General features: G+C 38.4%; 1 protein-coding gene across 2 annotated transcripts in view; it reads right to left on the reverse strand.

Moving 5' to 3' along the window:
* The window catches only part of LOC107157166 (multidrug and toxin extrusion protein 2), a 55991-nt gene that overhangs the window by 26755 nt on the left and 13455 nt on the right, over window positions 1-15781 (reverse strand). For both annotated transcript variants that reach the window (XM_048796157.1, XM_048796154.1), the window contains 2 exons: window positions 2397-2510; window positions 1319-1386 (listed from right to left, as the gene is read on the reverse strand). In XM_048796157.1, the coding sequence (XP_048652114.1) occupies window positions 1319-1386; window positions 2397-2510 (182 nt within the window). The remainder of the gene's footprint in view (window positions 1-1318; window positions 1387-2396; window positions 2511-15781) is intronic.

Consider the following 15781-nt stretch of genomic DNA (forward strand, 5'->3'; position numbering starts at 1 on the left):
AATTTGTTTCACTTTTAAGATTAAAGAAAAACACAAGGAAACAAAAATGATCTGTAGTCCAACTGCCCAGAGAGCCTCTTAATCTTTTAAAAACAAGAAGCAGCTGCTCACACCTGTAATCCCAGTGACTGGGCCAGTCAGCATGGGACAGGTTGCTGAAACAGAGGTTCACAAGTTCAAGCCAAGACTCAGCAACTTAACAAGACCCTGTCTCACAATAAAAAATTAAAAAGATTGGGTATTTGGCTCCTCTGGGTTCAAGCACCAGCACACACACACACAAAAAAAGAAACAGACAAAACAATGGGAGTTTCCCAGTTTCCCATGTCTGTATGGGGTGGGAATTTCAAAAAAGCATCAGAAGATAAAAGGCATTACCCTGCACAGCTGTGTGATTCTTCTCACTCCCTGCCTTGCATGCCACAACCAAACTCTGACCCTGGCTTTGACATTCTGCCTCCCCACAGACCTAATTCTTCCACTTCTTTTCTCCTTTACCTGGGCCATTCTAGCAGCCTCTTCTGTCCTTTCCACTCCCACCTACAATTCTTACCCTGAAGCCAGCGAAGAATGGCTTACACAGGTGAAGAATGATTGTTCCTTGACCTGGGACCACAGGCCCTGTGTGCTCCCTCCAACTTTCTCTCAATAACCCTCAATAAGCCCTCAGCAGTGCCAGGTACAGTTCCATCACGGGGCTTTGGCTCAGGCTGCACAGTTGACTCCCACCTGTGGGTTCCCCAGGCCAGCTTCTGTTATCCTTCATGTCCCAGCTTAAACAGTGACACACAGAGACCCTCCCTCACTACCTGACCTAAAAGGCATCTGCCTCTGTTTTCATGCATCTCAGACCATTTTTTGCTTTTTTATGGTGCTTATCATACATATATGATATTTGCAATGCTCATATTTGTCTGTCTTTATTTATTTATTTTCTTCTTTATCTCTGTCTCCTCTCTGAGCCACAGCTACAAGAAAACAGAAGCTGTCTCCATCTCACTCACCATCCTATTCCAGCACTAACTCCATATTGGTTGAATGTATATGCCAGGTATCATGTTAAGTATCATATGCAGTATCTCATTCAATCTTCACCTGAAAAGTAGGTATTTCCCCCCATTTTGTATAGGAGGAGACTAAATGTCAGTAAGGTTCAGTAAGGAGCCCATACCACATAGTCAGGGAATGCTATGGCTAGGACTCAACTCCATGTGTCTGGTCCCCAATCCATCCATGCTGTCTCCGTAATGCAATTCTCTCTCTCTCTCTCTCTCTCTCTCTCTAAGCAATGATGACGTCTCACCCTGTAAGGTCTTACCATATAGGCTGCAGAGGCCAGTTCATAAATGACAGCCTGGGCTCCAAGCTCAGTCACATTAATCAGCCCTGAAAGGTTGACACATGCAGAAGACATTCAAAACTTCAATTCAAACAAACATTTTCCTTAGAAAACTAGGACACATTTTAATTTGAGAGAAGCCAACCATGCCCCAGAAGCATCATTTGAAGGTAGAATTCACTGTCCGATTGTTCCGAGAAGAACCCCAGACATCTTTTCCTCGAGAAGTTGCCAAGATTTCTGGCAGCTAAGATTGACACATTCATTTTACAAGCCCCTGCTCCACCAGGGAATAAAACATCGGGTTCAAAGTAGAAAAGGCTCCTAGGGTTGCAGGTCATTCCCAGGAGATGTGGGGTCACAGTGTGGGAGGGGAAGGCAGAAGGGCAAACTCTATGCATAGCTGATAGGATCACTACCGTGTATCACTGGGCACAACCTGCTCTGTTACCTTGTCCTCTATTTGATCTATCATGTTACTAGTGATCAGATGGCTAAAATGAATACCAACGGCTCAAATCATCACAATTCAGTAAACATGCAGGTCATAGCTAAAACAGAGCCAAATCAATGACCCTGCATTTATTAAGTCTTAAAATTTTGACTGGAAGTCAAGTGAGCTAGTGCACATCAGTACTCAGGAGGCCAAGGCAGGAGGATGGCTTGAGCCCAGGATTTCAAGGTCAGCCTAGGCAACAAAGAGAGACTTCAACAACAACAAAATAGCCAGATGCTTAGGAAAAGTCAAATGAAACACAAGGCAGGCCGAGTCAGGAGACCTGGGTTTGAGGTTTTGTTTTCCCACTCCATGACTCTTGGCAAACCCCTTGCCAGCCGCCTCCTTTTCCTTATTTACAAAATATAGGGTGGGTCAGTAGTGCTACAGTCCCATCCAATCCAAATTTGGTTGGTGAAAAGTTTATGCCTGTATTAAAAACCTCCACGAGAGCCTGATAAGATGGTGCAGGATGGAGAAGCAACACTTTAATTTCTAGAAAAGCTTTGGAGAGGTCACTCGCCAGCCTGGGCATAGGTGTCCACTGGACTGCTGACAGACCTGCGAGGAAGGTTCCGATCTCGAAGGTCCACCACTCGATGCACAGCATGAACATACTAGGAATAGCCAAGTGGATGTAGGCGCCCCACTCTTGGAAGCACTCCCTCGTCCAACCTGCAGATCAGGGAACAAAACAGATATTTATTGTATTCTCTGATAATAACCATTCTATTCAGATACCGGCCTCTTCCACATGGTCAGAGGCTGTAAGTAGCTTCTGAGTAGTCTCCAGCAAAACATAAAGATGTCAAAGAGGACCAGGGTTTAAGATGGCAGGCACTAAACTGTCAATGTTTAGTGAGACTAAAGTACGTTTATGCCCTATCATGTCATGAGCCATCCATGGGCTGTGTGTGTGAGCTATGTGCATTTGAGTTATATGAGGGGTGTTGCATGATGACTGGGGTGTGCAACACAGTGTGCACACCCTGTGCACTCTGCTTGTGATCCCACGCAGCACCTGAGATGGGTGTGACTTGCCAAGATGTCAATCAATCTGCTGACCACAAGACATCACCAAGCAAGACTCCACCTTTCAAAATCCTATCTCCTGCCTTAATTTGGTGAAGAACATTCCATTGAAGTTCCTTTGTGTGTCCCCCCTATAAAATAACGAGATCCCGAGTGCACGCTCTCTTTCTAGCACTGTCTTGCATGGAAGCTGACCCCTTAAAGTCGCAGAGCTGTCCTGCCCTAGAGCTGAGAAACTCATGTCTGTGTTTTGTGTGATTTCTTTGCTGTTTTCTTAGGTCAAAACAGCCAGATCCTTTGAACCCAGTTCATCTCATCAGCCCAGCCAGCTGGTGGGACTATCACCCATACGTGCCATTCCTGGATATAAATGGCAAAGAAAGTTTTGTGGTACTCCATAAAAAATGTAGGCTACACATTGTGAAGACTGTGGCCATGGAGTGTGAGAGACAACAAGGAGACCATCAAGAGAGAACTAGAGAGGTAAAACTCAATAGATGCACACTGTGGTTGAGAGCAAAACACTGCATACAAATATGCACACATATATGTACATATTTATATATTTGTGTATGTGTGCGTGTGTGTGTGTGTGTGTGAGAGAGAGAGAGAGAGAGAATATGGATAGATCCCTCTTTTTCTGAGAGGAGGTCCTGAGCACAAGGAGCCCTCCTGTTTCAGCCTCCCAACTAACTGGGACTGGGTACAACACCAGTGCACCCAGTTTTTAGTAGATCTTAAAATATATTGTGCTCACAAGCAATAAAAGTGAAAATAGACAAAATAGAATGCCCAAATTAAAACTTTCTGTGCATGAAGGGACACAATCAGCAGGATGAAAAGGTAACCCCCAGAATGGGAGAAAATATTTTCAAATCATATACCTCGTAAAGATAGCTGGATGTCATAAAATCCATAACTCAAAAATAACTTCTGCAACCCAGCAATGAAAAAAAAAAACCCAATTTAAAAATGGGCAAAGGATTAGAATAGACATTTCTCCAAAGAAAATATACAAATGAGGGCTGGGGCTGTGGCTCAGAGGTAGAGTGCTTGCCTAGCATGTGTGAGGCCCTGGGTTCGATTCTCAGCACCACATACAAATAAATAAAGGTCCATCAATAACTAATAAAAATATTTTTAAAAAGAAAATATACAAATGGACAAGTACATGAAAAGATGTTCAACATCACTAGTAATTAGAGAAGTGCAAATATAAATGAGTTATTACCTAATACTCATTAGGATGTCTATTATCAAAAAGAAAGGAAGAAAGGGAGGGAGAGTGAGAGGGAAGGAGAAAGGAAGGAAGAAGGAAAGAAAGAAGGAAGGAAGGAAGGAACCAAAAACAAAGATTAGCAAAAATGTACAGAAATTGGAACCCTTGTGTACTGTTGGTGGGCATGTTAAAAAGTGTAATAAACCATGGAAGAACAATATGCAGGATTCTCAAAAAATTAAGTGAATTAAATACTATAAAGTTAATTAATTGAAAAAATTAATGACCGTATGATTCAGTAATTTCACTTTGGGGTAATTTTGGTAATTTCACCCCAACGAATTGAAATTAATGTCATGAAGGGATATCTGTATACCCATGTTCCTAGCAGCATTTTCCACAACAGCCAAAAGGTGGAAGCAACCCAGATGTCCACTGACTGACTGATGAATGGATAAGGAAATGTAGTTTACACATATAATGGAATAGTATTCATCCTTTAATAGGAAGGAAATTCTGACATGTACTACAACATGATGAACCCTGTGGACATTATGCTAAATGAAATAAGCCAGTCACAAAAAAAGATCAATATCATATGATTTCATTTATGTAAGGTATCGAGCGAGAGTAATCAAATTCATAGAGACAAAAAGCAGAATGGTGGTTTCCAGGACCTGGGGCACAGGAAGGGAGGAATGGGGAGTTGTTCAATGGGTACAGAGTTTCAGTTTTTCAAGATGAAAAATTTCTAGAGATGGATGGTTCTATTGTTTACCTTAGTGGTAATCTGAGGTGGGTCCTTTGGAAGGTGATTGGGTCCTCAGGGCAGAGCTCTAGTGGATTAATGGACTAATGGGTTAGTGGACACATGGTTTATCTTGGGAGAGGCTTTGTCATAAAAGCAAGCTCTCTCTGGCATTCTTGCTCTGTGCTATCCTGTGATGCCCTCCACCATATTATAATGCAGGAAGAAGGCCCGCACCAGATGCTGAGCACATGCCAGCACCATGCTCTTGAACTTGCAAGCCTCTGGAACTATTCATTATGAATCATCCAGTCTATAGTATGCAATTAGAGCAAAAGAAAATGGACCAAAACATATGGTGTTGATGGTTTCACAACAGTGTGAATGGACTTAATTCCACTGATCTGCACACTTAAAAATGGCTAAGTGGTCAATTTTGTTATATATATTTTACCATAACTAAAAATATAAGCAAAAAGAAAACTGCTAAATCAGAAGTCAACAAACTTACAAAATTTTCTGTTAAGGGTCATGTGGCAAAGACATGTCACATCACGGGCCAGATGGTCCCTGTCACAACTATTCAACTCTGCTCTAGAAGCACAAGAGCAGCCACAGGCAATGCATAAAAGATCAGCTGTGGCTATGTTCCAATAAAACTGCATTTATGAAAATAGGTTACAGGCTAGATTTGGTTCATGGGTTTGCCAACCTCAGTACTAAGTAAAAAAAAAGTTTAGGTTAAGAAAGAAATCTGAACTATAATATTATCAGGTAAATACAAATGTGTATGCAGGTCAAAAGAATGTAGCACAGTTTTCAAAAATATACATTGAAACAAATATCAAACACAGAGAGAGTGCCTTAGGAGAAGAAAGTGGGAACTGAGACATGAAGGGAGAAATGTCCTAATGTGGGAGGGACAGAGGAATATGACATTGGTGTCCCATAAATTTGAACATGAGAAACTTAGCACTTTGCAACTGAGGTTCAGAGCAGGAGAGGGAGAGAAGGGGGAGAGGATAAGGCAGCATTAAACACACCAAGGAATTTCTGAAACATAAGATCAAAAAAAAGGAAAAGCATGAGCCCGGAACCCTACCCCATGCCCCAGATTTGAATATGGTAGTTTGATGGAAGAACAATACAATGAACTGATAGAAAAGGAGCCGCATAGATTGCTGGTGGCTATGGATGGTGAGAAGGGTAGGGGGGTCAAGGCATTGGCCCTAGTGATCAAAGAGAGTCAGGAGCCAGGAAAACACAGTTCCCTATCTGCAAATAAAGACAAGGCAGCTCGCCAGCGCTGGTGTCATGGGCACAAACAAGCTGACTGACTGTCCTAAGCTATGAACAGTGTGAAGAGACTTAATTCCACTTAATTCCACAGAAAGGATCACCACATATAGAAGAACCTGAAGTACAGTCATAGTGAGGACACCCTGAGCCAAGAGACTGCTCAGGCATAGCCCATTAGACCTGGGCAGGCACAGCCCTTCCACCAATGATCAGGACATTGCGTATGACTCACAAGGAAGACAGCCCCTTGGAAGATAAGTTCACAAAAAACATCATGAGGAAATCGGACAAAATCACAGTTTGAGATGGCAGGCCTCAACCAGACACTGGGCAGTAAGATCAGGTACTGTATCTCAACACATATAAGGAGTCATTATGTGTCGGAAAGAATCTGCCAATTGAATTATAACATTTTAACACATCCATTGAAAAATAAAGTCCATTTTAGAGATATTAAGATATAAAATATATGAGTCTGAGAGTCAGTAAGTTACAAGTATAAGAAGTATGTTCCATGGCCCAAGATATAAACAAATAAGAAATCTCATGCCAGGAAAAAGTGACACAAAACCAACAAAGAAGAGATTTCATACCTAATGACGTAGAAATACAACCGGAAATAAATTTTAAAATAAGCATTCTTCACATGTTCAGAGGCAAAAGATTTTTAAAATAAGGGACAGGTAGATATGAAAACGAACCAAGTAAAAATAAATATGAGAATTAAAAACATAATTTGTCCAAATTAAAAACAATAAATGAATCTAAATTAGGTAAGACACAGGACATAAGCATTAGTTAACTATAACATTGAATATAAGGCTGGGGAGAAGGGGAAAAAAAGGTTTGACATCTAGGAAGAGAACAGAGATGAAAAATGCATATTTTAATATGTTATAGTGAGCATTGTGGTTGTCTGCCCAACCACCACGCCTCCTTTTCTTGGAAACTCCTGATTTTCTTTCGGGGCATGAACTTCCTTGGACACCAATACTGAGACACCTACCTTGGGATTTCCAGTTATATGAGCCAGTTAAGTAAACCTTTAATGGTTAAGCTCAGTTGAACTTTTTTTTCCTTTTATTTCCTTTTATTACCTATTATTGAATGCATCCTGATATAATATGCATATGAGAAGTTTAAGAACAATCACAACCCCCAATGTAATCATTGATTGAATTAAGAACCATCAGTGGATACTAAGACCATTGGATGAAAAGTTATTGGAGAACCAATTAGTCAAATGATCTCCACCACCCTACAGATTATATTCTAGTTACAAAGGACAAAATGCATATTTCCAGTGGAGAACTCTGGCTGTTACTGCCTCAGCCAAATGATCAAACCCAGGATTACTTGAAATTATATGCCTCCAGGGTGATGTAACAAGAACTCATCATTCCCTATGTGGTGTACTTGCCGTAAAACTTCAACCTGAATCTACTCATGAGGACTTAAAGTACTTGCCTAGCAAGGTCCTGGGTCCCATCCCCAGGTTGAGTGGAAGGGGAGAAGAAAGAGAAAAGACAGTAAAGAAACAAACTTATAGTTTGTTATATTCACACTTATGTATTTATTTGTAGTGTGAAAATATTTGATTCATTTTATAATCATTATACATTTTGTATGTGTTGTATTTTAAAACTATTTTTAATTATGTACTGCATTTTAAAAACTGTTTTTAAGGTAGCTTAAAGCATTTTTAAGGCTGATATAGTAGACTTAAGATTTTAATTGAATGTTTAAAAGTGATACATTTGAAGTCAATGTTTAAATATTTAGGGAAATCTAAATTGTTAATTCTCGAGTTTTTATTTTTAGCTGTGCAAGTGCTGTGTGAATTTTACAAGAATGCTAATTATTTAAAGAATGTTAAATGGTTAGTAAACAAGTCAAATACACCAACCACTCCAAAAGTTCACTGAAACCAAAGGATCTATTAATCTGGCATAATTAACTGGATTTGCAGAGGATCCTTAAAATATGTATTTGTTTTTCAAAAACTATTTCCACATGACTTTTCTTCCTGTGCCACTGAAACCAAGAACTGGGAGAGGGTAAAAAAGACATAAATTGATCAAGAAGATGAAAACCACCTTTGAACAGTAATTTAATTCATCCCTTCTTATTTAATTATTGGTAATTGGCCATCTCTGAAGAAGCCATTAATCTGTCTCACAGCTGGATGGTTTACTTACAACATAAAATAATTGAAATGGTGCCCCAAAAAAGCTGATTTGTAGAGATTCAGAGTAGGTTAGTGGTTATCCTGGGCTGAGGTGGGGAAATGGTTTGGCTGCATACTTTTAAGAAGTAGTTGTTTTGTGTGATAGATGTCCTGAAACTGGATTCTGACAATGGCTGTACAACCCTGCAAATTTGCAAAAAATTCACTTTACGTGAGTGAAGTTTATATATGTAAATTTTGCTTCAGTGTAGCTGTTAAAAAATAAACAGATAATTTTCCTAATTTTGATTGTGAAACATAAATAATCTGAAACAACAACAGAATACGGTTGAAGGCTCCTCATGTTCAAATGTGGAGGCTGAGCATAGTGAAGCTGAGAAATTTCCTAAGTTTTCACTTATCCACATCTGCTTTTTTTATTAATTAATTAATTAATTTTAATTATGTATATATGACAGCAGAATGCATTTTGATTCATTGAACCCAACTGCAGCACAACTTTTAATTTCTCTGGTTGTACACAATGTAGTGTCACACCATATGTACAGTCATACATGTACCTAGGGTAATGACGTCCATCTCATTCCACCATCTTTCCTACCCCCATGCTCCCTCCCCACCCCTTTCTCCCAAATCTGCTTTTAAAAGAGATAAGAAGGCTGTGATACAGCTCAGTGGTGGGGGTGCTCACTTGGTACGCATGAGACCCTGGGCTCGATCTCTAGCACTGAAAAACCTGAGGTTTAAGGACCCAAGCTTGTTCTTATTTTATAACAGATTAGCTTTGTTTTAAATGAGGGTGTACAAAACTATTCTTGCTGCAAGAACACTCGGATTAGTACCCCTCAGCTGGGTGCAATAGCACTTAACTATCATTCTAGCTACTTAGGAGAATGAAGTAGTAGGACCACAAGTTCAAGAATAATCAAAGCAATCCCATCTTAAAATAAAATAAAAAGGGCTAGGGGTGTTGTTTATTGGTAGAGTGCTTGCCTAGCATGCATGAAACCCTGAGTTCAATCCACAGCACCACAAAAGAGAAATTAGCATATTTCAGAGTATAGTAGACCACCCTTATGCACAGGGAATACATTCCAAGGTCCCAAGGAGGTACCTGAAACTGCAGATAGTACCAATCAATATACCATGCTTTCTCCTATACATACCTAGGATAAAATTTAATTTATAAATTAGGTGCAGTGAGATTAATAATAATAACTAATAATTATGACAATGTATTGTAATAAAAGTTGTGTGAGTGTTGTCTCTTTCTCCCTTGAATATCTTATTATACTGTACTCACCCCTCTTGTTGAGGATACCTGAAACCACAAAGCAAAGCTGTATAATCATTAATTGAGAAGTATTACTTTCATTAGTAACATGATAAAAAGAACATCCTTCTCATAGATGCTTAAAATCTGGCAAGATAAATTAGTATCTGAGGTGAATGTGTACAAATTAAGGAGTCAAAACCGTTAGCATTTCCTCAGTGCTCCTTAGTTTTCAAATGTGACACAAGGCCACTATTTTTCTACCAAAATCCATTTCCTCATCTTTTACAGAAACAAAGACATCAAGTTTTAGAGACCACTTATACATTTCTTGCAATTTGGGATGGCCTTAAGGTTAAGCATGGGCCAAAGGGATAAAATCAAAATTGGCTTAGGCAAAGTTCAGGGAATGTACTTAGAGTATGTGGGTGTCCTATTTCTTCTTCCTTCCCACCAAATGAAATGTGATAGTAATGCTGGTGCCATCTTAGTCCATGACCTTGGGAATGGAAAGTGTGGGTGAAACAACATATAATGATAATATACTATATTTCAAAATAACTATAAAACAAAATAAAATGAACCTCAAATCAAGATTTCCACTAATCTATACAGTGCCCCTCACAGGTGCACACAACCCCTGGTGTGCAATGTGGCCAGAATGTGCACCTTTGTGATTGGTAAAGGAAGCAGCCCTGTGCTAGGTGCAGGGTGTGGCCATGGAATAAGGCTGGCTCCCTACTCCCACTCCAACTAGGAACCTCTGTGTGCTCAGCCGAGGACCTTGAAATTGTGGAGACACATAACAACCCTAGACAAATACCTCTGGATTTCTTGGAGGTACGAGAAAAATTAACACAAATCTTCTTTAAGAAATTGTTTGGGTTTTTTTTTCTGATATTTTAGGCAGAATTTAGTTCTAACACAAACTCTATGTGTAATGTTTAATATCTTTCAAAAAATGGCAGATAAAAAACAGAATTTTAACATCTGTTAAAACTGGTGGTGCAAATTATGGATGTTTGTTATATTATTCTTTATACTTCTCTATGGGGTGTGTGTGGGGGTGTGTGTGGGGGGGGTGTGCATGTCTGTGCGCGTGCGTGCACATGTGAATGTGCATGCACTGGCATAGAATACAGGACCTTGCACATGCAAGGCAAAGAGTCTACTGCTGAGCTACACTCCCAGCCCTACATGGCTTTTAAATATCAGTAATTTATGACTTTAATGATGCATCCTTGGGACCAAAGATGCAAGACATAGAATAAAATCAGATGCCATTTAAATTTGTGTCCCATCTGAACACTTTTCATAAGAAGACGTACAAATGGCCAACAGGTTCATGAGAAAATGCTCAGCATCACTCATTATTAGGAAAATGTAAATTAAAACCATGAGAATACCTTTTATTTAAAAAAATGAAAGACAACAAGTATTGGCAAGAGTGCAGAGAAAAGGGGACAAATATTTGTATGCTGTTGGCGGAAATGTTAATGCAGTCATTATGGAAAACAAGAGGGAGGTTCCTAAAAAAACTAAAAATAAAACTAGCATATGATCCAGCAATTTTACTACTGAGAATATATCCAATGAAATTTAAATCAATATGTCAAAAGAATATCTGTACCCCATGTTCACTGTAATTTATTGACAATAGCCAAGATATGGAATCATATCTTCATGTCTTCAACCTACACAGCCATCAATGGACCAATGAATAAAGCAGTGTGTGTGTGTGTGTGTGTGTGTGTGTGCGTGTACTCAGAATAGAACACTATTCTTCCTTAAAAAGGAATAAAAGTCTGTCATTTGGAACAACATGAATAAAGGACATTATGCTAAGTAAAAAAGCCAGACAGAAAAACAAACACCACATGATCTCACTTATATGTGGAATCTCAAAAAACTAAATTCAGAGAAGTAGATAGCAAAATGATGGCTACCAAGGTTGGGAAGCGGGAGGGAGAGAGGAGGAAGTTATTGGTTTGGAGACCACAAAGTTTCAGATTTCAGGAGGAATAAGCTTTGGGATCTACTGCAGAGCAGGGTGACTAGTCAATAACAATGCATTGTATCTTTCAAAATAACTAAGAAGCAGTGAATGATAATCTACTATGTTTCAAAATAACTAAAAGTAAATTTTAAATGTCTTACCACAAAAATGTAAGGTGATAAGATTTGTTAATCAGCTTGATTTAATCACTTCACATTGCATACATACACCATAGTCTCAAAGTGTACTCCATAAATGTAATGTAAGTATTATTTGTCAATTAAAAATAATGTAACAAATTTTTTAAAAAATAATTAATTGGTTTCCAGATGGACAGGAAGGATGTTTAAAGACCACACATTCCAACTGAGCAACAAGCATAAAGGGGGGAAAATAAGAACTGCATAAGGGTGCAGGGCACCCAATGGAATGGCATGAAGGAAGGTGTCCTTAGAGCCAAACAGGGAGCTGGAGCAGTGATAAGAAAGGGAACTCCCTAGAACAGGTAAGACTGTGGTCGGATTCAGAATGGTCTAGTATTGTAAAGGTGATGCGCAAATCACTTGAAACTCTAGAATAAGGGTTAAAAGACAAATAGCTACAGTCATTTGTTAATGAATATTACAATATGAAAAGATACAATAGTAACTTGGAAACATGAGTGGGAGTGGTAAAACGGAAGAGAGGTGTGATTGAAGTTGTTATCAGTTCAAAACAGGCTGTTATAACTAAAATGTTTCATGTTAATCTCATGGTAACAACCAAGCAAAAACCTATAGTAGATAAACAAAAAAAAAAAAAAATGAGAGAAAGGAATCATCGAAGCACAAAAGAAGACAGCCAGAGAGCAAAAAAGGAACAATGGTCTACAAAAAGCCAAAAAATAATTAACAGAATGGCAACCATAGGTTCTTAACCTACCAAGAATTACTTTAAATGTAAATGATTAAAATCTCCAATAAAAAGACACAGAGTGACTATGCTCTATGATCCAACTATATGTTGATAACAAGAAACTCATTTCACCTTTAGAAACACCAAGAGATTGAAACTGACAGGAAGAAAAAGTTGTGCCACCTGTGTGAAAAAAAAAAAAAGATGAGGTAGTAATACTTATATCAAACAAAGTAGTTTTAAGTAATAAACTATATAAAGAGACTAGGTCACTACATAAAGGTATCAATTCATCAAGAGGATATAACAATTATAAGTATATATGAACTCAACACTGGAGTACCTAAATATAAAAAGCAAATATTAACATACAAAAAGGGAGAAATTGATGGCAATACAAGAATAAATAGAAGGGCACTTCAGGACCGTACTCCCAACAATGGGTAGATCATTCACCCAGAAAATCAATAATGAAGCCATTGGACTTGAACTACACTTTAGATCAAACAGACCTAATACATAAAGAACATTCCATCCCACAACCAAAGAATATAAATTTTGCTTAAGCACACATGGAATATTATCCAGGATAGACCACATGTTAAACTACAAAACAAATTTAAGAAGCTTGAAATCATATCAGTGTCTTTTCTGACCACAATGGTAGCAAACTAGAAATCAATAATAGGAGAAACTAGAAAAATAAAAAAATTGTAGAAATTAAATGACACACTCCTGAACAACCAAAGAAACCCAAAAGGGAATCAAAATTATCTTGAAACAAATGAAAATGAAAATACAATGTACAAAAACATGATGCTGCAAAAGCAATTCTAAGAGGAAAGTTTATTGATGTGAAGTCCTACACAAAGACCTCAAATAAACACCCTAAGCTTTACATCTCAAGGAACTAGAAAAAAAGAACAAACTATACCCAAAGTTAGTAAAAGGAATAACAAAGATGAGAACAGAAATGAACGAAACACAACACACACACACACACACAAACACAATAGAAAAGATCAATGAAACTAAGACTTTATTTTTTGAAAAGAAACAGAACCGACAAGCTTTAGCTAGACTAAGAAAACACAAGACTCAAATAAATAAAATCAGAAATGAAAGAGGAGACACATACCACTGAAATATAAAGAGACCTCTAAGAACAATTATTTGAAAGTTGAATAACTGAAAAGAAATGGACAAATTCCTAAAAACATAAAACCCACTAAGATGGAATCATGAAAACTCAGAATATCTGAACAGACCAATAACCTGTAAGAAGACTGAATCAGTAATTCAAAATGTACCATCAAAGCAAAGCCCAGGATCTGATGGCTTTATTGATGAATTCTATCAAACATTTAGGAGGAATTCTTCTTAAATTCTTCCAAAAACTGAAGAGGAGGGAATAGTTCCATACTTCATTTTATGAGGTTAGAATAATCCTGATACCAAATTCAAATAAATACATTACTATAAAAATACAGGTGAATATCCCTGGTGAATATAGATAAAAAAATTCTTAACAAAATACTAGCAAACCAAATTCAACAGCACATTAACAGGTGCTCACCCATAATGAAGTGGGGTTTATCCCTGGATATGATAAATACAAGTGACACCACATTATTACCCCAATAGATCCAGAAAAGATTTGATAAAACTCAATATCCTTTCATTATAAAAACTCAATAGATTAAGTGTAGAAGGAATATGTGTTAACACAATAAAGCCTACACATGAAAAGCAAAATCATATTCAGATGTGAAAAGTTGAGAGCTTTTCCTCTAAAGTCGAGCACAAGACAGGTGCTCACCCTTGCCACTTTTATTCAATATAGTACTAAAAATAACAACCAAAGCAATGAGGCAAGAAGAATAAAAGGCAATGAATGAAAACTAAAAGGAAATGAAATCAGGATCTCAAAGAGCTATCTGACCTCCCATGTCCACTGCAGTATTTTTCACAATAACCAAGACATGGAAACCACCTAAGTGTCCATCAAGAGATGAAGAGATAAAGAAAATGTAGTGCACACACACAGGAATATTATTTAGAAATTTAGCATCTGTGACTATACAGATGAATCCAGGGGACATTATTTTAAGTGAAATAAGCCAGACACAGAAAAATAAATATTGCATGATCTCATTTATGTGTGGAACCTGAAAAAGTTGAACTAACAGAAACAGCAGGAGGGGAGTTACCAAGGGTTAGGTGGTAGGGGAAAGGGAATCATGTTGTTCAAAAGGTTCAAACATTCAGTTATAAAATGAATAAGTTCTGGAGACTACAGGTACAACATGGTGAGTACAGTTAATAATGATCTACTGTGCAGTTGAAGTTTTCCCAGAGAATAGATCTTGCATATTCTTGTCACACACAGAAGGGTAGCTGTATGAGGTGATGAAGATACACCAGCAATCATCTCACAAAATACATGTATATCAAAACATTATGTTGTACACCTTAAATGTGTACACTTTGTTAATTGCAGCTTAATAAAGATGAGAAAATAGAAAAACAGAAATAAAAACAAATCTAACATTATGCTTACCGATGCATTGCTAAATGCCCAAGGGAATTTAGCTAAGTCACAAATGGTTCTGATTATTTCATAGAGATTAGTCTACTCACTTGAGTTAATAAGACAAAAATCAAATTTCACTTTCATACAACAGGATAATTTGCAAGAAAAAACTAGGATTTTGTATTAGTAATTTTAATTCATTCTATATTAATTCTTTTGGGGGGGCATACCAGGGATTAAACCCAGGAACACTCGACCACTGAGCCACATCCCTGCCGCAGTCTGGCTGGGCACAATCAGGAGCCACTTGTCAAAAGAAACTAACTTTATTTTTAGAACCACACACGCCAAACAAAACAGCCTCTCAGGAAAAATCCTCAGAGCCTCAACTGCCACCACCGGCTTTCCACAAGCCTCTCTCTCCCACACAAGCCTCTTTCCACCTTCCACAATCCTCCTGCTCTTGAGGCCGATTGGCTGGGTCACGTGGGCGGAGCCAAAAAAGTCCCCCAATGAGCAGCTCCGTGGTCTGAAAGGGCAGGGAAACAGTCCAATGAGCATCACCGCAGAGGAGCCAATCAGCTAGATGTTGCTGGGGCCGAGGAGCCAATCAGCTAGATGTTGCTGGGGCCGCTGTGAGCCAATCATCAGCCGGCAGCTGGAAGTTTGCTGGCAGCTGGAAGTTTGCTGGGGCCCCTTTGGCTGTGGCTCTCAACATCTCCCCCTCTCTGTTTAAACAACAAGCATGTGGCTTAGGGACCGTG

The sequence above is a fragment of the Marmota marmota genome, unplaced genomic scaffold, assembly GCF_001458135.2.
Source record: "Marmota marmota marmota unplaced genomic scaffold, marMar, whole genome shotgun sequence".
Lineage (NCBI taxonomy): Eukaryota > Metazoa > Chordata > Mammalia > Rodentia > Sciuridae > Marmota > Marmota marmota.